This window comes from Chlorocebus sabaeus, chromosome 2 (assembly GCF_047675955.1).
Source record: "Chlorocebus sabaeus isolate Y175 chromosome 2, mChlSab1.0.hap1, whole genome shotgun sequence".
In the NCBI taxonomy this organism is placed as follows: Eukaryota; Metazoa; Chordata; class Mammalia; order Primates; family Cercopithecidae; genus Chlorocebus; species Chlorocebus sabaeus.
The window spans coordinates 67188344-67212596 of NC_132905.1; the positions used below are offsets into that span (position 1 = coordinate 67188344).

General features: G+C 50.1%; 1 protein-coding gene across 1 annotated transcript in view; it reads right to left on the reverse strand.

Annotated features, from left to right (window-relative positions):
- Positions 1–794: 794 nt before the first annotated feature.
- The window catches only part of MTCL2 (microtubule crosslinking factor 2), an 85932-nt gene continuing 62473 nt past the window's right edge, over positions 795–24253 (reverse strand). The window contains exons 12-15 of the mRNA XM_007964121.3: positions 22301–22372; positions 21686–21756; positions 17725–19075; positions 795–10006 (exon numbers count right to left, since the gene is read on the reverse strand). Of these exons, the coding sequence (XP_007962312.3) occupies positions 9854–10006; positions 17725–19075; positions 21686–21756; positions 22301–22372 (1647 nt within the window). The 3' untranslated portion in view covers positions 795–9853. The remainder of the gene's footprint in view (positions 10007–17724; positions 19076–21685; positions 21757–22300; positions 22373–24253) is intronic.

Genomic DNA, 24253 nt, shown 5'->3' on the forward strand with positions numbered 1-24253 from the left:
CTGGTCTCGAACTCCCGACCTCAGGTGATCCGCCCGCCTCGGCCTCCTAAAGTGCTGGGATTACAGGCGTGAGCCACTGCGCCCGGCCTAGTCTGTGACTTTCAAGGGTTAGCTATAAAAGACATCATGACTTCCTCCCTGCTCTCTCACAGATGACATGCTGTGGGGGAAGCTAGCCGCCATGTTGTGAAGGCACGCAAGCAGTCCTACAGAGGTCCACATGGTGAGGAACTGAGGCCTCCGCAAACAGCCAGCACTGTCTTGCCAGCCATGAGAAGTAGCTACTTTGCAAATGGATCTTCCAGTCCATCAGTCCATCAGGCATTCAAATGACTGTAGCCTGACTGACAACTGACTGCAACCTCCTGAGACCTTGAATCAGAACTACCCAGCTCCCAAATTCCTGACCCATAGCATCTGTGGGGTATAAGAAATGTTTCGGAATAATTAATTACATTTCAATAGACAATTGACACACATCTAAAAGTATCTTTTTTTTGCATAAAATTGTTAAAGTCCTTTGTGGTTCAATTCTATTTTTCTTCTTTTTGAAGACTGCATTTGTTTCTCAGTGTTCACATCACACTGTGTGGGAAACGCTGAAGTATCAGCAGGCAGCAGCCGGAACACCTGGCGGCCCCTCCCAAGTGACTTCAAACCAGCCAGCTGGCTGTGGCACTCCCTGGGCTCCCCACTTCCCAGGCAGCTGGGAGTGGGGAAAAGTTAGGTTTCAAATCTGCTGGGGCCCCCACCCACCTCATTAGAAAAATCAGAGAGGAGGCCAAGTCCACGGCAACTGTTCATATGACATACTTTATTTCCAATCTACAACCATTAAAAATGCTTTATAAGTTTACACTGTACAGTTATTCTCATGTCTGAAATAAGACACAGGGGCAGGGAGAGCTGGTGGATTGGACTGCAGTTGTCCTAGCACCCGATCCATCCTGGGAAGGAGCCTTTTGAAGACAGAAATGGAAAGGAGAGAACAGTGAACAAGAGAGGTGGACAGTTGGCCCAAGGATGCCCTTGGTCCCTTCCCTCCCATGGGCCTTGCCCTGGGGGTCCCCCAGGGCCTACAACTGCAGGACCCTCACCAGGAAACCAGGCTGAGTGGGAAGGGGGTTCACAGTATTGGCGGGGGCTGGGGAGGGGCCAGGATGAGGAGGAAGGGCAGCTTCTGGCTCTCTTCCCAGCTGCTGGGGGTTGGAGCTGTTTTTTGGCACTGTCTACAAGGTATCCCTGGGGTTGGGAGGAGGAACTGGGGATTTCGGATTCTTTCCTTGTGGAGTTAAGATTTCTTTCCATTTGAAGAGGGGCTATCTGGCTTATGGTGAGGTTCCCAAGGGATAAACAGTCAGGGTCTTCTGCCTCCTGCCTCCCCAGGACTCCCACACCCTCCCTGGCTGGCACCATCCACACAGCCTTTTGTAAAACCAAGACAAGTGCAGGAGCAGGGAAAGAAACGATGTATGCTTTCTCCAGGCCCTCCAACTTCTCTTCCTCTTCCGAGAGGAGCGACTATAGGGTTGGTTTTTGTTGGTGGTGATTCCCAATCTCAGGAGTCCAGATGAGGCTGGTGTTTTCCACCTGTTCTTGGCCTAGCCAGTCCCAGTCCCTCCTCAGGCTATACTAATGGCTAGCCCAGATCAGCAGTTGGCATATTCTTATGCATGTCAGAATCATCTGGAGGGCTCCTTAAAACCCCAGCTTGTAAGGCCCCACTCCATAAGCTCTAATTCAGTGAGTCTTGGGTGGGGCCAATAATTTGCACTTCTATCAAGTTCCCAGGTGATATCCCTGCTGCTGGAATGCAATACAAGAACCACTGGCTGAGAATAGTGCCCGCAGTCACCCCATTCTCAGCAACCTGGTGCCTCCTGGGCAGCATTAAGGAGCTGGGTCACAGCTGGCAAAGCCCAGCCTTGGGGCATGACATCACCTGGGAAGCTGCTGGAAATGGTCTTGGGGTTAGTCCCCCGTGCAGAGAAGTAAACTAAGGCACAGAGATCAGCGGCAGAGCTGAGAGGAGCCAGGATACCAGGGCCCAGTAGAGAAAGGATGGGCTGCAGAACCCTACAGCAGGAGGGGTGCTCTAGGGCCCACAGGACCATCCTGGTGCTCATCACAGGATCACAAGACTGGGAGGGTAGGAGAAGTGAAGACACCTGCCCAGACCTGGGCCAGGTTTCCAGATTGCCAGCTGAGGCCCCTCTCCTTGGGAATGGTTTGAGTAGCTTCCAAATAAAGAGTGACAAGGCAGCCGGCCCTGACTGCTTCAGCCCTTCAAAGATGTTTAGAGAAAACTAAAGGTCCCTTCCTCAGGGCATGGTGTCCAGAAAGCTGGTGAAGGGCAAGAAGGGAGGGGAGCAGGGCCATTGGGATAGACAAGCAGCAGAGGAGGCTCCAAGGAGGGTGAGGAAGGAGCGGCAGGGCTGGCGGTGGAGAGAAGCCCTGAGCAGGAGACATGGGCCCAGCATCATGTCCTCACTCCCCTTAGGACCCTGGGTCTGTGGATTTTGCAAACTGCAAATACTGTTGGGTTGGGAGGGGTAAGGGGTAGAGTCGGGGTGAACTGTAGATTCTGCCAAGACAAGCAGCTCTGAGAGTGGTGAGGTCCAGAGGAGGATGGAGAGGATGGTTGGATACTGAATGGACAAAGAGATGGATCGATGACCAGAGACAGGGAGAGAAGAACCTGTCAGGCAGCACCTGCTTTACAACCAAGGCCATCTGGGACTGGGCAGGAGAAGGAAAAAGGAGGGATCCAAGCCCCCCACCCACCACCACACACACACCCAGTCCAAAGTGCTGGGGCTGCTGCTGGCAGGCTGCTTACAGAGAAGACAGCGTGGCTCAAGGGTGGGCCTCAGGGGTTGCTGGGGAGTGGTGAGCCCAATGAGAAGGCCTGGCAGGGCTGGTGCCTCCTGATGCATTGGAGGAAGAGGCCTTTTTTTTTTTTTTGGGTGTGAGAAAACACAAAATAAATAAACACAGAACCAGGACACCACCACATTTGAGAGCAAATATCAGAGCTGGGAAACCACAGACGCAACAGGAAGGCTTCCCTGGTAGGAAGCAGGGGGACGGGAAGCGAGTTACTGAGGTTACAGGAAAATCCGCAGGAGGGAGCAGTGCTGGGAGGAACATCCTGGGAGGACTGAGGGCTGAATACTACAGTGAGCCCCGGACCCCTAAGAGGAAAATCTGGCATGGGCCAGGGCCACTCCATCTGCTGGTAGGAACCAGCCAAGGAGAAGAGGAGGCAGGAGGACAAGAGACTTTGGAGGGAGATGATAAAGAAAGAATGGGTGAGTGGTAGGAAATAGACTGAGCCCAGAGAGAGGAAAGGGCTAAACCAAGATTACAGAAAGTCAAAGCAGTGTCTCATTCACTACTGGGGATGCAAGACCTGTTGGGAGTCAGGAAACCTGGGTTCTGGTCTTGGCTCTGCCTGTGGTTTGCTGTGTGACCTTGGGTGAGCCACTGCCTTCTCTGGACCTGATTCCTTATCTCAAAAAATGAGGGCACTGGACACAAAAGGACAAATACTGTATGATTCTACTTAAAAGAGATACCTAGAATAGGCTAATCCACAGAGGGGGAAAAAAAAAAAAAGTAGAATAGAGGTTACCAGGGGCTGGAGACAGGGGGAATGGGGAGTTATTGTTTAGTGGGTACAGAGTTTCAGTTTGGGGTGATGAAAAAGTTCTGGAGGTGGCGGTTACACGTTGTGAATGTACTTCAAGCCACTTAGAAATCTTTAAAATGGAAAATTTAACGTTATGCATATTTTGCCATAATTTTTTTAAAAAGGAAGGGGTTTAGACCAAATTATGTTATGGCCTCCTTGCTATTCATGAAGACTAGTGAATGGGGTAAGGAGGGTATTGTCCCCCACCCCAGGGCCAGGGCACTGAAAGGCTGGGCTGGGGACACTGAGTGTGGTCAGACCACTCTCCATTTGTGTAGAACCTTACACTTTTCCAAGGGGACTCGCAGGCACAGTGTTGCAGTTGGTCCTCACCACAGTTACATGGGGTGGGACGTTATCCTCACTTTATAGACGGGGAAACTGAGGTATAGACTAGCCACATGATCTTGCCAACGTCATTCACGTTGGTGGACTTTTTATTTTTTTAAATAGTCACCTGGAAAACATCCTTGCATCTTAGGTTCACCCGTTGACTCACCAACTGGCTCAGTGGCCCCAGATGAAAGGATACATGCTATAAATTAGTAGAAGAGTTCATCTCCTGGGGCAAACATGCTTGCTTCCCATAATTGGATGATGAAAATTATAAATCCTGATGTGTTTCTCTTTTTACCATGGCTGCCAGGAAACTGAAGAGTAAAATTTAATTGCATGATTATGGGAATTACACCAGTTAGATTTAGATAAAAATGTCTTTTTTTTTACTTCCTATTTTTATTTTATTGAACCCTCTGACTAATATTGTAAATAGCCTCTGATTCTTTTTGAAAATCCTTTTTGAGTAATAAAATCAGTTTGGTTGGGGACTCGATCCCTTAAGTCCCTGCTCAGGGCTTAGTGCTCTTTTTAAGATACGGCATCATGTTTCTCGGTTAAAAGAAAGATAAGGCTGGATGTGGTGGCTCATGCCTATAATCCCAGTACTTTGGGAGGCCAAGGTGGGTGGATCACCTGAGGTCAGGAGTTCAAGACCAGCCTGGCCAACATGGTGAAACCCTGTCTCTACTAAAAGTACAAAAATTAGTCAGGCATGGTGGCACGCACCTGTAATACCAGTTACTTGGGAGGCTGAGGCAGAAGAATTGCTTGAACCAGGGAGGTGGAGGCTGCAGTGAGCCGAGATGGCGCCACTGTACTCCAGCCTGAGCGACAGAGCAAGACTGTCTCAAAAAAAAAAAGAAAAAGGAAGATGACCTGGCACGGTGGCTGATGCCTGGAACCCCAGCACTTTGGGAGGCTAAGAAGGGCAGATCACTTGAGCCCAGGAGTTTGAAACCAGCCTGGGCAACATAGGGAGACCCCCTGTCTCTAAAATAATAGTAATAATAATAATGATAAATAAATAAATAAATAAATAAATAAAATAAAAACTAAATTTAAAAAAACTTAAAAAAGAAAGATAGCCTAATAATCAGGGCCAAGAACACCAATGGTGTGGCCAATAGTGCCTAGGATCCCCCTGGGAGGGCGGTTTTTGTTTTGTTTTGTTTTGTTTTGAGACAAGACTCGTTCTGTTGCCCAGGCTAGAATGCACTGGCACAATCTCGGCTCACTGCAACCTCTGCTCCCCCCGGGGTTCAGGTGATTCTCCTGCCTCAGTCTCCTGAATAGCTGGGATTACAGGCATGTGCTACCACACTTGGCTAATTTTTGTATTTTTAGTAGAGATGGGGTTTCACCAGGTTGGCCAGGCTGGTCTCGAACTCCTAAGCTCAAGTGATCATCCGCCTCGGCCTCCGAAAGTGCTGGGATTACAGGTGTGACCGCTGCGCCCACCCCCCAACCCCAGGAGAGTTTAAGCATGCAGATTCAAGGTGGGGCCCAGGAATCTGCATTCTGAACATGCCCTCAGAGAATTCTGCTGAATGGGGACCTCAGATCACCCTCTGGCATACACAGGCTCAGTGATCTGGAATGGACTTGTTTTATGCCTGGGTTGGCCAGCAGCATATTCTGGGTATTCTGGACCCACAAAAAGCCCCCAGTAGGGCAGTGGATTTGCACAGCAAACAGGACAGAGTTGGACTCAAGTTCTCATCTAAACTCAGTGTGACTTCTTGTGCTCTGGGATGAGAACTGTGCCTCAGTTTCCTCATCTGCAAAATGGGTGCACTAATCCATGTCCTGCCAAGGCTGCCTCCACGAGATGTCCCTGAGAGGTCTGAAGGAGATGTGGGGTGGGAAACGATTTCTTTTTTGAGACAGGGTCTCACTCTGTCGTCCAGGCTGGAGTGTAGTGGCGCGATCTCTGCTCCCACAACCTCTGTCTCCTGAACTCAAGCGATTCTCCCACCTCAGCCTCCCGAGTAACTGGGATTACAGGTGTGCACCACCACACTCAGCTCATTTTTTGTATTTTTAGTAGAGACAGGGTTTCAACACGTTGGCCAGGCTGGCCTTGAACTCCTGACCTCAAGTGATCCGCCTACCTCAGTCTCCCAAAGAGCTGGGATTACAGGAGTGAGCCACCGTGCCCAGCCAGGGGACACGTTTTCTAAATAGTAAAGTGCTTTAGGTGGGATGTGTAGGGGATGATGATGACAATTATTATTACTATGATTAAGGAAGAAGTAGTGGGAGCTTGGGGGGTCTGGGGAGGCTAGAAGCAGGGGACATTCTAGATAGGAGGGGAGAGGGAGAAAGAGCCTGGATGCTGGGTGGGCCAGAGGAGAAGAGGCTGGGTGATGAAACCATAAAAGTGCATGTGGGTGGACGTGATGGAACCATGTCAGCACAGGGTGTAAGAGGGTCAGGTCTTTGAGCCCTTGGCCTTGTCACATCGGAAGTCAACTTGTAGAACAGTGCCCCTGGGGATGCCTACAGGTGGGCTCCATCTTGAGTTCATAGAAAGCAAGACCTCTTAAGGTCAGCCTTTGGTGGGAAATAAACTGGGGGAAAGGGCTGGCACAGGGTCAGGGAACTGGATTCTGATGTCTCGTGCATGCAGGTCTAAGAGCCACTGATGCACCGAAATGACTTGATTTGCATTCCAATGAAGTCATCATTCCGAAAGGGGCTGATTTGGCTCTGGAAAGAGGTCAGACATATGAAACATGAGGTTTCCCAGTTTAGCGCCAATCATGCCAACTGGTCCCCCATTTCCCCCAACCAACTGGTGCCAACCCCATGGACCCAAGTCAAGTGGTCTATGGGGGATTGGGACCCGAGGGTTCCTTGGGACTTTGGTTGAAGAGAGAGTGGAGATGGGGAAAGGAGAAAGAAGGATAAAGGAGGAGAAGGAAGGGGCTAGCAGTAAAAGGCAGAGAGGCAGGAGGAAGGGGGAGAAAGGGTTCGAGAAGGGCAGCATTCCTTCTTGGGACCCCGATTCTCCAGGGAATCCCCACTGTGGGTCAGGCAGTTTTCTGCTTTGGGAATGTTACCAAGACTTAAAAGGCATTTGAAGAAACAAACAAACTTAGAAATTACATTCCAAAAGAGTAGAGAGTTTTTACAAACCAATCCCCCCATCCCAAAAAAGAAAACACAACCAGTTACCAAGTAAAATGCTAAAAACCGAACCAAACCAATATTTACATGTAACGTTTTCAACCCCATCCAGCCCCACGTCCGGAGGCTTCTGCAGGAACAGTGATGAGTGGCCTTGCACAGTGGCATGCAGGAAGTAGAAACTGGGGCTTTACGGAAAACCAAGGTCTGGCTGAGACAACGAAGATGGCAAGGACAATCTTGGATAGTATGATGGTAAGGCTGAGTGGTCCGTAGGTCTTGGGGCTCATGTCCCACGGGGATTTCTCCCCGAGGCTGGGTACGCAGCCTCCCTGGCTCTCTGTCACTCTGGGAGGTGGCAGAAGGCCTCTGGTGACATGTGGCTTGATGTGAATCCCCTCACCTGGAGATAACCTTGGCGGGCCCCCCTGACCTCATGGGTGAGAGCAGCAGCATCCCAGAGTGGAACTGGCCCACAGCTCCACTGGCTGCCTGCTCTGCCCACACAAGTCACTGGGGCATGGAGGAAGTGGCTGGCGGGACTGGCATGACCCTGGTGTTCAGCCTGCAGGGAAGGGAGATGCAGGACTTGGGGTAACTGGTCCAGGTGATCCCGAATGGATGGGTCTGGGAACTGGCAGGTGGAGGTGGGAGTGCATGGGCGCCTCCAGAGTCCTGGGGGCAAATCAGCAAAGCTACTGGCTTTTGGTCTTCCTGATGATGGGCAATTCTGCAGACAAGCCGATCCATCCTGGTGTTTTCACTCTGGGTCCCCAGTCAGTTACAGGAAGGCTGCATGTCTATGGGTGTCGGGGGAGCATGTGTGCAACCAAAAGGGGTTCACCGGCACCAAGGGGAGGCCATGGGAGGCACTCCCCCACATGCTGCAATGAGCCACGTTGAAATCCAACCAATAGCTCAGGCAGCTCACGGAGGACGTGAGAAAGGGCAGGCAGCAGAGCTGGGGCAGGGAGAAGAGCCGTGAAAGGCCATAAGGCTAAGGAGAAAGGCTGGTGAAAAGGCTGGCAGGCTGGTGAGAACCGAGGCAGGCTGGGAGACACTCAGGTTTATGTGCAAAGCTGCGATAAACAACATTATCAAAGTTCAGTCCCGTTTTCCTGCGAGTTCTCATTTGGGAAACTTGGAAGGATCTCCACGCTCTTGATAGAGCCTTAGTAATCCACATTCGACTTATGAAGAAAGGTGTCAGAGGGAGGGAGGGAAATGAGACAGACAAGGAGAATGTCTGGGGAGTGGTGATGGCCGTTCAACCCTCCACCTTGTCAGTGAGATTTACAGACTGACAGCTGGGGTTGGCCAAGTACCAGGCATTGAGTAATAAGTAGTGTTCTGAGGCCACATGGCCAGCAGTGTTGGGGTACAGGGCTCCAGCTCTATTGAGGGGCCCTCCAAAACTGACCAGGAGACCAGGTCTCCAAACCTGGCTGCCAAGCTGCCTTGTCCACCCGGGGGACCCCGGGGCTGTCCATGCCATTAGAAGCCCCATGTTGTCCCAGTGGCAAGAATGCATGTTTCAACCTCCAATAAATTACCTTAAGGACTTTGGGGTAAATTAAATTATTAAAATAAAGTAAATCACCTTAAATATTTATAGTATGAAAAATTCAAATAAACAATCTAGGCAAGATATGTGTTTCCAGGCCCCAGTCTATTGTTGTGTCCTGGGCTCTGGCCTCTCGGTGTTCTCCTGGGCCTGAACTGGCCAACCAAGAGTCTCTTACTGGGAATATCTTTGCCCCCCTACCAGCTGCAGGATGTAAACACAGTGGACATGTAGTGCCTCCCCCCTCTTAGGGTGCCAGGGAGAGGCCTCTGAGATCGAGATCAAGGCAGTGTATTCAGGCATTTATCTATGCACCAGGTCTTGAGACTGACTCTACCTATTTCTATCCTCAAAGGGTCTGCTGGGAACATTGGGGTCCCAAGTCACTTTGGCAAGGAAGGCAATTGCAATCACTCCCCAACCCTGAGCCCTGCAGATTTCCACTTTGCCTCCCAGCTCTTGCTGCATCCAGGCTATGGGCAGGGAGATCCAGGGCTCCAGGACTCCAAGCAGATACTTGGCCCTGGCTACTGCCCTATCATGCCCCCTAGTGTGCCAGCAATCTAGAGCAGTGGGCCTAGGAGGAGGAGGTGATGGAGAGAAGGAGGTGATGGTGATGATGCCCAGCAGTGCTCCACCAGGAACCCAACATTGAGCCCTAGAGCAAAGCCTGTTCTTCTCCGCAGTGTCTCCTCCTGAATGAAGGGGTGGATGGTCAGCAGGAAACATCTCTCTGATTCCTTTTCCCCAAAGGCATGGCCAGACATGTATCCTTCTTGGGCTCTTCCAAGAGGGTGGCATGGGCAGAACCAGGCAAGGCTCTCTCTTAGAACCCAGGGATCGGCTCTTGACGGATCTCTCAGTGGATGCTTGGGAAGCCCAGTTTTGGTCTCTCTCCCACTCACTGCCTTCCCCTGGGAAGTCGGAGCTAACCACCCAGGGGCCAGCAGGAGACCCGGCTTTACCTTGACGTGAAAGCTGCATTCTGGCAGTGGCATCGCTGCTATCACTCCAGGGCCAGGCAATGCTGAGGACACAGCCCCTCGCCTCACCTCATCTCGTCTCCGCTGGTTCCCTTCTGCTATCAAGGGGCTTGGCTGGTTGAGGCGGGGAATTTGGCTGCTCAGTCACTCGCTGGGGGGGAGTGCCCTCTCCTCCCCACCCCAGCTGGACTCTGAAGGGTGCAGCCTGCACTTGGAAGGAGAGTGGCGGATGGCAGAGCGGGACGAACGGGCGAAGCAGGAGGTGAGAGACTGGGTGCTACAGTCACAAACAGCATCCTAGGAAGAGGGAGGCAGAAAGTCAAGAGGAGCCAGGAGATATGGGCCACCGTGTGCTGGGTGGTGAGCCAGGCAAGGAACTGAGACTCAGCCATAAACCAGTTCCCAAGGGCTGAAGCTCCTCCCTGGACCAATTTTTTCTTTTTACTGTTCTTCTCCCATTAGAGCAGTAATGGATATTCATTGTAATATATTCTAGGCTATACAGAAAGGACAGTGGACACTGTCCATGGTCCTGTACACCAAAGAGATTCTCAACATACATTTACCAAAATGACAACTTATTTTGCAACTGTAAAACATGAACACTTTTCTGTCACTAGGTATGTCTAGATTTCCTTCCTTTTTATCACTTTTTTTTCATTTGAGACAGGGTCTCACTATGTTGCTCAGGCTGGTCTTGAACTCCTGGGCTCAAACGATCCTCCTGCCTCAGCCTCCCAAACTGCTGGAATTAGCATCTTTGGGTGCTCATGCCTCCCAAAGGCATGAGCCACCATGCCTGGCCGATCTCCTTCTTTTTTAGTGTCTCTATACCATTTCACCAGATAGAAATAACTGATTTATGTACCCAATTCACTTTTTAAATTTTTTTACTTTTTGGACAGAATCTTGCTCTGTTGCCCAGGCTGGAATGCAGTGGCACAATCTTGACTCACTACAACCTCCACTTCCCAGGTTCAAGTGATTCTTGCACCTCAGCCTCCCAAGTAGCTGAGATTACAAGCGTGTGCCACCACGTCTAGCTAATTTTTGTATTTTTAGTAGAGATGGGACTTCAGCATGTTCGTCAGGCTGGTCTCAAACCCCTGACCTCTAGTGATCTGCCCACCTCAGCCTCCCAAAGTGGTGGGATTGCAGGCGTGAGCCACTGTGCCTGGCCCAAATTCACTTTTGATGTACATTTGGGTAGTTTCTAATTTTTTACTATTACCAATAAACAGAAATAATGATCAAAAGTGCTGCTGCTGGGCGTGGTGGCTCACGCCTGTAATCCCAGCACTTTGGGAGGCTGAGGCGGGTAGATCACGAGGTCAGGAGATCGAGAACATCCTGGCCAACACGGTGAAACCCCATCTCTACTAAAAATTAGCTGGGTGTGGTGGCGTGAACCTATAGTCCCAGCTACTCAGGAGGCTGAGGCAGGAGAATCGCTTGAACCCAGGAGGGATGGAGACTGCAGTGAGCTGAGATTGCACCACTGTACTCCAGCCTGGGTGAAACAGAGAGACTCCATCTCCAAAAAAAAACAAAAGAACAACAAAAAAAGTGCTGCTGGGCAGCTGGGTATGGTGGCTCACACCTGTAATGCCAGCACTTTGGGAGGCTAAGGCAGGTGGATCACCTGAGGTCTGGAGTTTGAGACCAGGCTGGCAAACATGGTGAAACCCCATCTCAACTTAAAATACAAAAATTAGCTGGGCATGGTGGCACACACCTGTAGTCCCAGCTACTCAAAGACTGAGGCAGGAGAATTGCTTGAACCCAGGAGGTGGAGGTTGCAGTGAGCCGAGATCACATCACTGCACTCCAGCCTGGGGCACAGAGTGAGATTCCATCTCAAAAAAAAAAAAAAAAAAAAGTGCTGCTGGGCTAGGCCATGTGGGAGGCTGAGACAGGAGGATCCTTTGAGCCCAGGAGGTCAAGGCAGCAGTGAGCTATGATTGTGCCACTGGACTCTGGTTTGGGCAACAGAGTGACACCCCATCTTTTCAAAAAATAAAAAGGCTCGGGCGTGGTGGCTCATGCCTGTAATCCCAGCATTTTGGGAGGCCGAGGCAGGCAGATCACGAGGTCAGGAGATCGCGACCAGCCTGGCTAACACGGTGAAACCCCGTCTCTACTAAAAATACAAAAAATTAGCCGGACGTGGTGGTGGGCGCGTGTAGTCCCAGCTACTCGGGAGGCTGAGGCAGGAGAATGGTGTGAACCCAGGAGGCAGAGCTTTCAGTGAGCCGAGATCGTGCCACTGCACTCCAGCCTGGGCAACAGAGTGAGACTCTGTCTCAAAAATAAATAAATAAATAATAAAATAAAAGTGCTGCGATAGAGCCAAGCTGCTTGGTTAAAATCCCAGCTTTGCCAATTACTAGCTGTGTGACCTTGGCAGAGTTACTTAACCTCTCTTGAGCTTTGATTTCCTCCCCTCTCTCTCTCTTTATTTTTCTATTTATTTATTTATTTATTTTTGAGATGGAGTTTCATTCTTGTTGCCCAGGCTGGAGTGCAATGGCACAATCTCAGCTCATCGCAACCTCCGCCTCCCGGGTTTAAGTGATTCTCCTGCCTCAGCCTCCCAAGTAGCTGGGATTACAGGCATGCGCCACCATGCCTGGCTAATTTTGTATTTTTAGTAGAAATGGGGTTTCTCGGTGTTGGTCAGGCTGGTCTCAAACTCCCAACCTCAGGTGATCTGCCTGCCTCGGCCTCCTAAAGCCTTGGGATTACAGGCGTGAGCCCAGCCTCTTTTTATTTTTCTTTATCCATGTCTGTGAATATTTCCACAGGCTACATAAAAGAACTACTGGGTCAATGGGTAGCACACACATTTTACATACTGGACAATATTTGGATCAACTTTAAAATCAACATTCAAAATCCAGCCAGCTTTGTGCTGTTGTTTCTTGATGTGGTACTGATTATATGGAAGTGATGGTTACTTTTATACATCAACATGACTGGGTGCCGAGATATTAGGTAAAACATTGTTCTGGGTGTTTCTGTGAGTGTTTTGAGATGAGATTAACATCGAAATTCTCAGCCAGGCGCAGTGGCTCACCTCTGTAATCCCACCACTTTGGGAGGCTGAGGTGGGCGGATCACTTGAGATCAGGAGTTTAAGACCAGCCTGGCCAACATGGTAAAACCCTATCTCTACTAAAAATAAAAAATTAGCCAGGTATGGTGGTGTGTGCCTGTAATCCCAGCTACTTGGGAGCCTGAGGTACGAGAATCGCTTGAGCCTGGGAGGCAGAAGTTGCAGTGAGCCAAGATCACGCCACTGCATTCCAACCTGGATGACAGAGTGAGGTTCCGTCTCAAAAAAAAGTAAATTCTCCTTAACATGAACCCTATCCAGTCAGTTAAAGGCTTGAACGGAACAAGAGGGCTTACTCTCCCTCAAGTACAAGAATTCTTCCTGCCTGACAGCCTTCAGACTGAGACACTTGCTTTTTTCCTGCCTTCAGACTTTATTATTTATTTATTTCAGACAGAGTCTCACTCTCTTGCTTAGGCTGGAGTGCCGTGGTGCGATATTGGCTCACTGCCTCCTGGATTCAAGCAATTCTCATGCCTCAATCTCCCAAGTGGCTGGGACTATAAGCACGCACCACCACGCCCAGCTAATTTTTGTATTTTTTTAGTAGAGACAGGGTTTTGCTATGTTGGCAAGGCTGGTCTCAAACTCCTGGCCTCAAGCAATCCACCTCTTTCGGCCTTCCAAAGTGCTGGGATTATAGGTGTGAGCCACTGCGAGGCCCTGCCTTCAGACTTGAAGTGAAACATCTGCTCTTTCTAGGTCACTGGGCTGTTGGCCTTTGGAGTGAAACTAAACAACCAGCTTTCTTGGTTCCAGGTCTTTGGACTAAACCATTGGCTCTCTTGGGTCTCCACTTGCTGATTCACCCTGAAATCTTGGGACTTGCCAGACTCCAGAATCACACGAGCCATTTCATTATAATCAATCTCTTTCTCTCTCTCCTTGCCCTCTACTCTCTCTCTATCCTCTTGGTTCTGTTTCTCTAGAGAACCCAGACTATTGTAATGGCTGTGTTCAGTTTATGAGAATTCAGTGAGCTATACTCTTACAGTATACTAAGTATAAATATTAAACTTAATAGTTTTGGGGGTTTTCTTTTGGAGATGGAGTTTTGCCCTGTTGCCCAGGTTGGGGTACAGTGGTGCGATCTTGGCTCACTGAAACTTCTGCCTCCTAGGTTCAAGAGATTCTCGTGCCTCAGCCTCCCAAGTAGCTGGGATTACAGGCGCCTGCCACCATGCTTGGCTATTTTTTTTTATTTTTAGTAGAGATGGGGTTTCACCAAGGTGGCCAGGCTGGTCTCAAACTCCTGACTTCAGGTGATCCACCCGCCTCAGCCTCCCAAAGTGATGGGATCACAGGCGTGAGCTACTGCGCCAGGCCAAACTTAACAGTTTTTCAAAAGTTACAAAAATAGGCCAGGCACAGTGACTCATGCTTGTAATCCCATCACTTTGGGAGGCTGAGGCAGGTGGATCACCTGAGGTCAGGAGTTCGAGACCAGCCTGGCCAACATGGTGAAACCCCGTCTCTACAAAAACCACAAAACTTAGCCAGGCGTGGTGGCTCAGGCTTTCAGTTCCAGCTACTTGGGAGGCTGAAGCAGGATAATCGCTTGAACCCAGGAGGTGGAGGTTGCTTGTACCACTGCACTCTAGCCTGGGTGACAGAATGTGTGAGACTCTGTCTCAAAAAAAAAAAAAAAATTACAAAAAAAGAAATACATATATTTTTTCTTTTTGGAGACAGGGTCTCTCGCTCTGTTGCCCCGGCTGGAGTGCAGCGGCACAATCATGGCTTATTGCAGCCTCAACCTCAGGGCTTTAGGGATCTTCCCTCCTCAGTCTCCCAAGCAGCTGGGACCACAGGCACGCAGCACCACCATGCCTGGCTTTTTTTTTTTTTTTTAATTTAATGTAGAGATGAGATCTCACCATGTTGCTCAGACTGGTCTTGAACTCCTAGCTCAAGTGATCTGCCCACCTCGGTCTCCCAAAGTGCTGGGATTAGAGACATGAGCCATTGTGCCTGGCCAAAAAAGGAATAAATATTTAAGAGATGTTTTAAAATGTCAGCCAGCTGACTGAGAGTATAGAAAAGTAACGCACTCGCCACACACTGCTGGAGGCTGTAGAAATGGCACACTTTTGAAAAACAATTTGGCAGTATTTAACAAATAACTTTAAAACATTTATATTCTTTTTCTGTGGAGACGGAGTCTCACCTGTCACCCAGGCTGGAGCACAGTGGTGCCATCTCGGCTCACTGTAGCCTCCGCCTCCTGAGTTCAAGCGATTCTCCTGCCTCAGCCTCCTGAGTAGCTGGGACTACAGGCGACCGCCACCACACCTGTCTAATTTTTGTAGAGAGAGGGTTTCACCATATTGGCCAGGCTGATCTCGAACTCCTGACCTTGGAGCCGCCCAACTCAGCTTCCCAAAGTGCTGGGATTACAGGCATGAGCCACTGCGCCCGGCCACATTTATATTCTTTCATCCTTTAATCTCATTTCTGCAACTTACACCTAAGGAAATAGTCTGAAATGTAAAAAAATGATTTTGTACCAAGATGTTCGCCACAGCATTATTATTATTATTATTATTATTATTATTATTATTTTTGAGACGGAGTCTCGCTCTATCGCCCAGGCTGGCGTGCAGTGGCACGATCTCAGCTCACTGCAACCTCTGCCTCCCCGGTTCATGCCATTCTCCTGCCTCAGCCTCCCGAGTAGCTGGGACTACACACCCGCCACCACGCCCAGCTAATTTTTTTTTTTTTTGTATTTTTAGTAGAGATGGGGTTTCACCATGTTAGGCAGGATGGTCTCAATCTCCTGACCTCATGATCCGCCTGCCTCGGCCTCCCAAAGTGCTGGGATTACAGGGGTGAGCCACTGCCCTTGGCCTACACCGCAGCATTATTTACAATAGGGAAAAACTAGAAACCACCTAAATGTACAATAATAGAAAAGTAGAATGTTTAAGTCCATCACAGCCCATTCCACACATAGCCCTTCTCATGTCTCTGTGCCTCCACTGAGTCCACAGCAGACCACATGGTACCACTCCCAGCCACAGCTGACTGGACTAAGGGGTACACTTGCCTCTAGCTGCACCAATCAGTTTCCTTCTTTCAGAAATGTAGAATTGGGAGAGGGATTTGTGTCAGTGTCTCCTAGGGGCTTGAGCTGGAAAATGCTATAAAGCCAGAGCTGGGACAGCCCACCCTGTCCTTGTGCAAATGCCACAGAAAGAGAAAGAGAGAAAAAGGAGGAATATGGTATCAGAGAGGGTGAAGCTTAAGAGAGAGGAGAGGAAGACAGGGAGAAGCTGCTGAGGTCATTAGGATCCTACTCTTGGGTTTTATAAAATATGCTGTCCTTCAAATACATTTCCTTCCCTTTCTGCAAAGTTAACTTATGCACATTCTAACATTCAAATAATGCTCACTAACATTTAAATAAGGTTTACTAACTAACTTATAAGAAATTGATAGCAGGAATGGGGTGTGCGGCAAAAGATTCTCAGAGGAAATATGAGCACTTAGGTGTGAAGTCTTGATGGGGGTGGGGGTATGTCCGCTAATGTTTAACAATTAGTTTTCCAGGAGTGACAGGAGGAGCCCTGATTTGTAGTGTTTACTAATTTTTATGCTGTAAATCCTCCCACTGCGGCCAATCTCAAGGTACCAAGGTCATGTTAAACACAGAGATGCGGTTGGGCGCGGTGGCTCACGCCTGTAATCCCTGCACTTTGGGAGGCCAAGGCGGGCGGATCACCTGAGGTCAGGAGTTCAAGACCAGCCTAACCAACATGGAAAAACCCCGTCTCTACTAAAAATACAAAATTAGCCGGGCGTGGTGGCACATGCCTGTAATCACAGCTACCTGGGCGACTGAGGCAGGAGAATCACTTGAACCCAGGAGGCAGAGGTTGCAGTGAGCCGAGATCACACCATTGCACTCCAGCCTGGGAAACAAGAGCGAAACTCCATCTCAAAAAACAAAAAACAAAAAACAGAAAAACAAAAAAACAAAAAACCACAGTGATGCTGACAATTGGCTCCCACAAGCCAAACAAGCTGGCTCCAACACACCACCGGGTTGCAGGAGAGCAGTAACGCCCCCTCCCTGGAGGGGATGCTGGCAGTCTCCGATGGGTGGTGCAAAAGCTGCTAGTTAAGCCATGCTCACTAGTCTCTTGGAATTCAGACCATGTGACCATCAAGTGTGTGTTGTTCCAGGTCTGGGACCTTCCAACTCTATCCCCAGACCAGCATAAGAACTTCCTGGGACACATGGCCATATCCCTCAATTTTTATTTTATTTATATATATATAAAGATATATAAATAGATATAAACATATAGACATATGTATATTATTTATATCTATTTATATATAAATAGGTATAATATAAATATATATTTATATTTATATTATATGTATTTATATGTTATATATTATATATGTAATATATATTTTATTTATGTATTTATACATTATATATTTATAGAAATATATTTATATTATATATATTTATATATTTTTATCTCTATATATGTATATATAAACATCTATATACATATATAGATATAAAAATATATAAAAATATATATATCTATTTTTTGAGACGGAGTCTTACTCTGTCACCCAGGCTGGAGTGCAGTGGCACAATCTCAGCTCACTGCTGCCTCCGCCTACTGTGTTTAAGTAATTCTCCTGCCTCAACCTCCAGAGTAGCTGGGATGACAGATGCACGCCACCACGCCCGGCCGATTTTTGTATTTTTAGTAGAGATGGGGTTTTCACCATGTTGGCCAGACTAGTCTCAAATTCCTGATCTCAGGTGATCCGCCCGCCTCAGCCCATACTTCTGAACTTAAAAACCCAAAGAGCTTGGACCTTATATACTAACTCCACCTACCAAGAAAAAGGACAGATCCCACCCACCTACCTCACTGGGAAGGACCATAGCTCCATCTCCGTCCCGGAGGACACCATCCTTCCCCACCTGGGGGAGCATGGTGAGTCTGGCCTCCTCGCTGCTGCCCGACTTGGCTGCCTTCTTGTTCAGGATCCTGGCCACACCCTCCGGCTGATGGTAGCTGGCTGGGGAGAGGGGTTCTGGCTTCTTGGTGCCCTCCTCTCCTGCTGCTGAGGTGGGGCTTGGTGCCCGGCCACACACATTACGGAAGAACTCCTGCACAATGCCATACTTGGGAGGCTCGGGCTTGGCCCGCGTCTCAGACATGCCCAGTTTCCAGACAGACTCCGTGCTCCCTGAGTGCTCCACCACACTGAAGAGGCTGGAGAGTCCATCATTGATGTTTCTCAATACAGGGCTGTCCCGCGTGGTGGTGGAGCGGGCCCAGGCCGAGCCGTTCTGCTTGCCCTGGTGCAGGTTCCACAGGCTGCGGTCCTTGCTGCTATCCAGCTTGGACACAGACCTCCTCTGGAGCTTTGGCGAGCCATACTTAGGGGAGCAGCAGGGCCGCTCAATGCGTGAATGGACCTTGTCCAGGGAGGAGGAGATCTGCTTGCTGCGCACAGACACGAGTGAAGAGCTTCGGGGTGACCAGGCCTTGCCGTGGAGGCTGCTGCGGGGTGGGTCGGTCTGCAGGCCCACGCTGACCGTGCGGATGGTCTGTGTGCCCACACTGGCCAGGCCCACCGTCTGGCTGGACGTGCTCTTCACCTTCCTCTCCAGCGAGCCGGAGCGCATGGCCTGGCGCACGCAGTTGGTGATCTCCTTCATGTCATCACTCATGTTGCCTGACATCTCGAAGTCATGCAGGGCCGCTGGGAAGCTAGGCCCGGCCGCTGAGGGGCTGCTGGCTGAGCCTCCGTCCAGGCGCTGCCGTGAGAAGTTGCAGAGCCACCGACCATAGGAGCTCTCAGCCAGCCCATCAGCCTCGGCCGACTCTTTGGGCTTGGCTGTGGTGAAGAGGAAGCCGGGCTCGATAATGATCTTGCCCTCTTTGTCATGAACCACAGGGACTCCCAGGCGCCGGGCCACTGGGGGGCTATAGTAGACTCGGATGCCCGTCTTGTCGGGAGCTGTGTAGCTGCGCTGCATCTGCCTCCCTGGGGGATCCTGGCAGGCCAGGGCACCCAGGTGGTTGCAGTCCCTCGATGAGAGCCCAGGCTTCTCCTTGGTGTCTTTCTCTGGATCCCCAGGCTCAGAACTCACAAAGCCAAAAGCAGGGTTGTTAGGCAGCTTCTTGCCTCGGGCGTCTCCGCCAGCAAGGTAAGGGGAACAGTCGAGCAAACTTTCAAACTCAGACATGGAGGAAACAGATTTGGTTCTGCAAAGGGCAGGAGGAAACGTGGTTATCAGTGGAAGTAACACTGAGGACAGACACACTCTGGTCTACCACCCTGGTCCGTGGGCTGCGCGAGGGCAGAGACCAGGACTGTCTTGTTCACCCTTGTAGAAGATGTTGTTGGTGCCCAGCCCCACATTCTGTCTGCATTTTCTTTCTTTTCTTTCTTTTTTTTTTTTTTCCCCAAACAGGTCTTGAAATGTCACCCAGGCTGGAATGCAGTGGTGGTATCACAGCTCACTGCAGCCTTAAACTCCTGGGCTCGAGTGATCCTCCCATTTCAGCCTCCAGAGCAGCTGGGACTACAGGGGTACACCACCATATCTGGCTAATTTTGTGGGGTTTTTTTTTTTTTTTTGAGACAGAGTCTTGTTCTGTCACCCAGGCTGGAGTGCAGTGGCATGATCTCCGCTCACTACAACTTCCACCCTCTGGGTTCAAGCGATTCTCCTGTCTCTGACTCTGGAGCAGATGAAATTACAGGCGTGCACTACCACGTCTGGCTAATTTTTATATTTTTAGTAGAGACGAGGTTTCACCATGTTGGCCAGGCTGGTCTGGAACTCCTGACATCAGGTGATCCACCCGCCTCAGCCTCCCAAAGTACTGGGATGACAGACATGAGCCACCGCGCCCAGCCTAATGCCTGGCTAATTTTTTTTTTTTTTTTTTTTTTTTTTTTTGAGACGGAGTCTTGCTCTGTCGCCCGGGCTGGAGTGCAGTGGCCGGATCTCAGCTCACTGCAAGCTCCGCCTCCCGGGTTTACGCCATTCTCCTGCCTCAGCCTCCCGAGTAGCTGGGACTACAGGCGCCCGCCACTTCGCCCGGCTAGTTTTTTGTGTTTTTAGTAGAGACGGGGTTTCACCGTGTTAGCCAGGATGGTCTCGATCTCCTGACCTCGTGATCCGCCCATCTCGGCCTCCCAAAGTGCTGGGATTACAGGCTTGAGCCACCGCGCCCGGCTGCCTGGCTAATTTTTAAAAAAATTTTTGTAGAGATGGGGGTCTCCCTATGTTGCCCAGGCTGGTCTCAAACTCCTGGCCTCAAGCAGTCTTCCTGCCTCTGCCTCTCAAAATGCTGGGATTACAGGCATGAGCCACTGCACCTGGCCTCTCTCTGTACTTTCACCTATACATCTAAAACTGCATACTCTGAACTGCATACTCCACCATTCTCTACCTGATAGCTTTTTTTCTGCCTGTGGGATCATACTTGGCTGTCCTCCACATAGAAGAAGCTAGACCCAGCACTTTGGGATGCTGAGGCAGGCAGATCACCTGAGGTCAGGAATTTGAGACCAGCCTGACCAAGATGGTGAAACCCTGTCTCTTACTAAAAATACAAAAATTAGCCGAGCGTGGTGGTTTGCGCCTGTAACCCCAGCTACTCAGGAGGCTGAGGCAGGAGAATCGCTTGAACCTGGGAGGCAGAGGTTGCAGCGAACTAAGATCGTGCCATTGTACACTCCACCCTGGGAGACAGAGCAAAACTCCATTTCAAAAAAAAAAAAACAACAACCCAAACCAAAGCTAGAAATAGCACAGAGTTAATGAGTTAATGCCCCTAAACACAGCCCTCGACAAACAATAGGTGGGATATGGTGAACAAGTGCCCCAGCCTTCTTGTTTCTCGGGCAGAATGACTCTAAGTTGCACGTTCTACTCTGGCTCCCTGAGTTCCTCCGACAGCCTGAACTCCAGTTGCCCGTGGGATAACCTGGTTGAAGCTCCTTTTATTGGCTGCCTTCCCTTCCCTGTCTCACTTCCAAGTGTTTCCTGAAATTCTGTCCCAAATAAACCATTTGCACTTAAATCCTTGTCTCAGAGTTTGCTTATGGGGGAACCCAAACTAAGACGCTATGAAGCTCCTGGCACACATATTGCCTGAATCACTGAACATGCCAGGCATATGGAAATGCATGTGTCAGACCACTCTGATTAACTCCAAGGGGCAGCTCATATCATCCCCACTAGACAGAGATGGGAAGTACTGCTCAAGGTCAAGGTCATAGAGCTAGAACTGGCAGGATTGGCATTCAAACCTGGCCCTCTGGCTCCAGCCTGTCCTGCCTGCCTTGCTTCTGGGCTGGTCTGATGGCAGCTGGGGGTTCTGTTTCCCTGACTCCTTTCATGGGTTTCCTAACAGTGGAGACGTGGTCCTTACAGTCTTGGGGTGGGGGTCTCCTTGGCCACAGCACAGGGCTGGGCCCAAAGGATGTTGCTCAATAATCCCAGGAATGGAGGTCCATCTCGACTCTCCTCACTCCAGAGACAGGAGAAAAGAATCCCACAAGGAGCTAAATGGTTTGCTTTCACCTGTGTTCCATTCCCAGACTCAAACAACATGCAGCAGCCTGGAATTCCCACTGCCCCGAGCTTTCCAGCTCCTGCATGGTTCAGGTTCCAGAGAAACCATATCCTGATGCTCTCCCAACTCAGATGCGGGGAGGGTGGCAGCAGGAAGAGGGCGAAGGGGCGGGGCAGGGCTGCAGCAAAGGCAGGCAGAGTGGGTGCAGGGCCCAGCAGGGAGCGAAGAGGGGTGAGGCTGTGGGGCGGGACAGAGAGGCAGAGCGGGGGACTAGGATGCAAGCACCTCTTTAACCCGTTTCCTCCAAGCTCAACTTCGGAAACAGCTTCCTTGTCGTGGATCTTCTCACTGCGTGTCTGTCAAGGAGGAGAGACAGGAAGGGTCAGTTCCAACCACGAGAGCACTAAGGGCATGGAACGCGAGACCAGCCCGGACCTCAATGCCTGAATCTCCTCATCTGGAGAGCAGGAACGATGTCATCATTCTAGCATGGTCAGTTTCTGGCTGCATTGCATCTAATTCCTCCACCAAATGTGATCCAGGCTGGGCCAATCAGAGCTCCAAGAGTGACCCACCCAAGGAAAGGGACCACTTAGAATTTAATCCAAATGTGGTGACTGCAACAAAGCATCCAGTGGCCCCTGCTCAGCTGGCAGTGGGCTTGTCTTCTCCCTCCTCAACCCTACTCCCTCACTTAGCCCAGTCCCTGGGTGTTCTTTGTCTTTTTTTTTTTTTTTGAGGCAGGAACCATGAGATACAGACTCTAGGGCTAAGGGGCCCAAGGTGCAAGGGTGTGACCTGTGAGACACGGTTAGCAACTTCTGTCATGTCCCCCACGAGCAGGGACCTTTATGGTGTAGCCAGGGGCCAAGATAACATGGCAGCAGCCGCCCCACTCACCTCCTTCCAGCTGTTGTCCTGCTTCTCCAGCTCCGAGTGCTTCAGGACCCAGGGGTCGGCAGCCTTCTGCAGCTGGGGAAGGGCAGAGAGGGTGGGTCGGTAATGGGCAAAGCTAGTAAGCAGAACCCCGCTCTAAGCAAAGCCACTCCCCAGACTCTACTCTGCAGCCCACATAACCTACATCATGGACCAGGGGCCACCTTCTCAGTGGGTAGCAGCTCAGAGTGCGCCCCTCCACCTGGTGGATTTGGAAAATGATAATAAAAGCAACTACTTGCAGACATCCTTCTAGATGTCATTATACCTAATATAGTAACAGCCATTACTATGTGAATTCATTGTACAATTCACAGAACAGCTAGACCAGCTAAGCAGCAGCTACATCCAATCAGAGTGGCAAATGTAAGATTCAGGCACCCTCACTGCTCCATCCACAGTGGCCATCATTCACAGATCCCAGCACTCTTTCCCGCTGGGCCTTGAAGGGCCTCTGCTTCCCTCCCTTCTTGGAGGTCCATCACCCATCTCCTATGCACACATTAGTTATTTATTTATTTATTTTTTTGAGACAGAGTCTTACTCTGTTGCCCAGACTGGAGTGCCATGGTACGATCTCAGCTCACTGCAACCTCTGCCTCCCAGGTTCAAGCGATTCTCCTGCCTCAGCCTCCAGAGTAGCTGGCATTACAGGGACACACCACTTTGCCTGGCTAATTTTTGTATTTTTAGTAGAGACGGGGTGTCACCATGTTGGCCAGGTTGGTCTTGAACTCCTGACTCAGGTGATCCACCCGCCTCAACCTCCCAAAGTGCTGGGATTACAGGCATGAACCACTGCGTCCGGCCGCATTAGTTAATTTAATTCTCACAGAAACTGTGTATGGTAGGTGTTCCTGTGGTTATTTCCATTTGGCAGATGAGAGGATCAAGACTGAGAGAAGAGGTCGGGCAGCTGACTGAGTGAATGATCGTAACAACAGTGTAGCACTTCCCATTGCTGGTGACTCCATCTGTACCATCTGGCACTACAACCTTCTCTGGAGGACTGCCTTGGGCAACCAGGACCCAATCACTGCCAATGACGGACAAAGACAGGGGTCCAGAAGACTGGCCCTAAAGGTGGACCCCTTGCCTTAAGGTGGACCAAACTGTGGGGTGATTTACTGTTTATACTCCTGGGCACATCATGGGGTCAGGCCGAGGGCAGATTTCATCTGAAAGCGTATCTTACATGGTTTCTTCCCCTTCCCCATCCTGGCTCCATCCATTAACAAATCACTTGCACACAGGGTAACCAACTCATCTTGGTTTGCCCAGGACTTTCTCAGTGTTTGTACTGAAAGTCCCATGTCCCAGAACCCTCAGTTCTAAAAAAACTAGGAGGCTATGGCTAGGACTATTCTAGTTTTAAAAGTCACAGTCTCGGGAATGCCCTCAGTCCCAGGCAAGCCGGCATGGGTTGGTCACCTTACTTGTACTTGAATCCATGTCTAGAGCTTTGCTTCTTAGAAACCCAACATGAGACAAACAGGGCAACAATGAAAATAACACTAGGCCAGGTGTGGCAGCTCGCAACTGTAATCCCAGCACTTCTGGAGGCTGAGGTGGGAGGATCACTTGAGCCTAGCAGTTTAAGATCAGCCTGGGCAACACAGGGAAACCCCATGTCTAAAAAAGAAACCACAAAAGTTGCCAGGCATGGTGGCTCACGCCTGTAATCTCAGCACTTTGAGAGATCGAGGCAGGTGGATCACCTGAAGTTGGGAGTTCAAGACCAGCCTGACCAACATGGAGAAACCCTGTCTCTACTAAAAATACAAAAAATTAGCCAGGTGTGGTGGCGCATGCCTGTAATCCCAGCTACCCGGGAAGCTGAGGCAGGAGAATCGCTTGAACCCATGAGGTGGAGGTTGCGGTAAGCCAAGATCGTGCCATTGCACTTCAGCCTGGGAA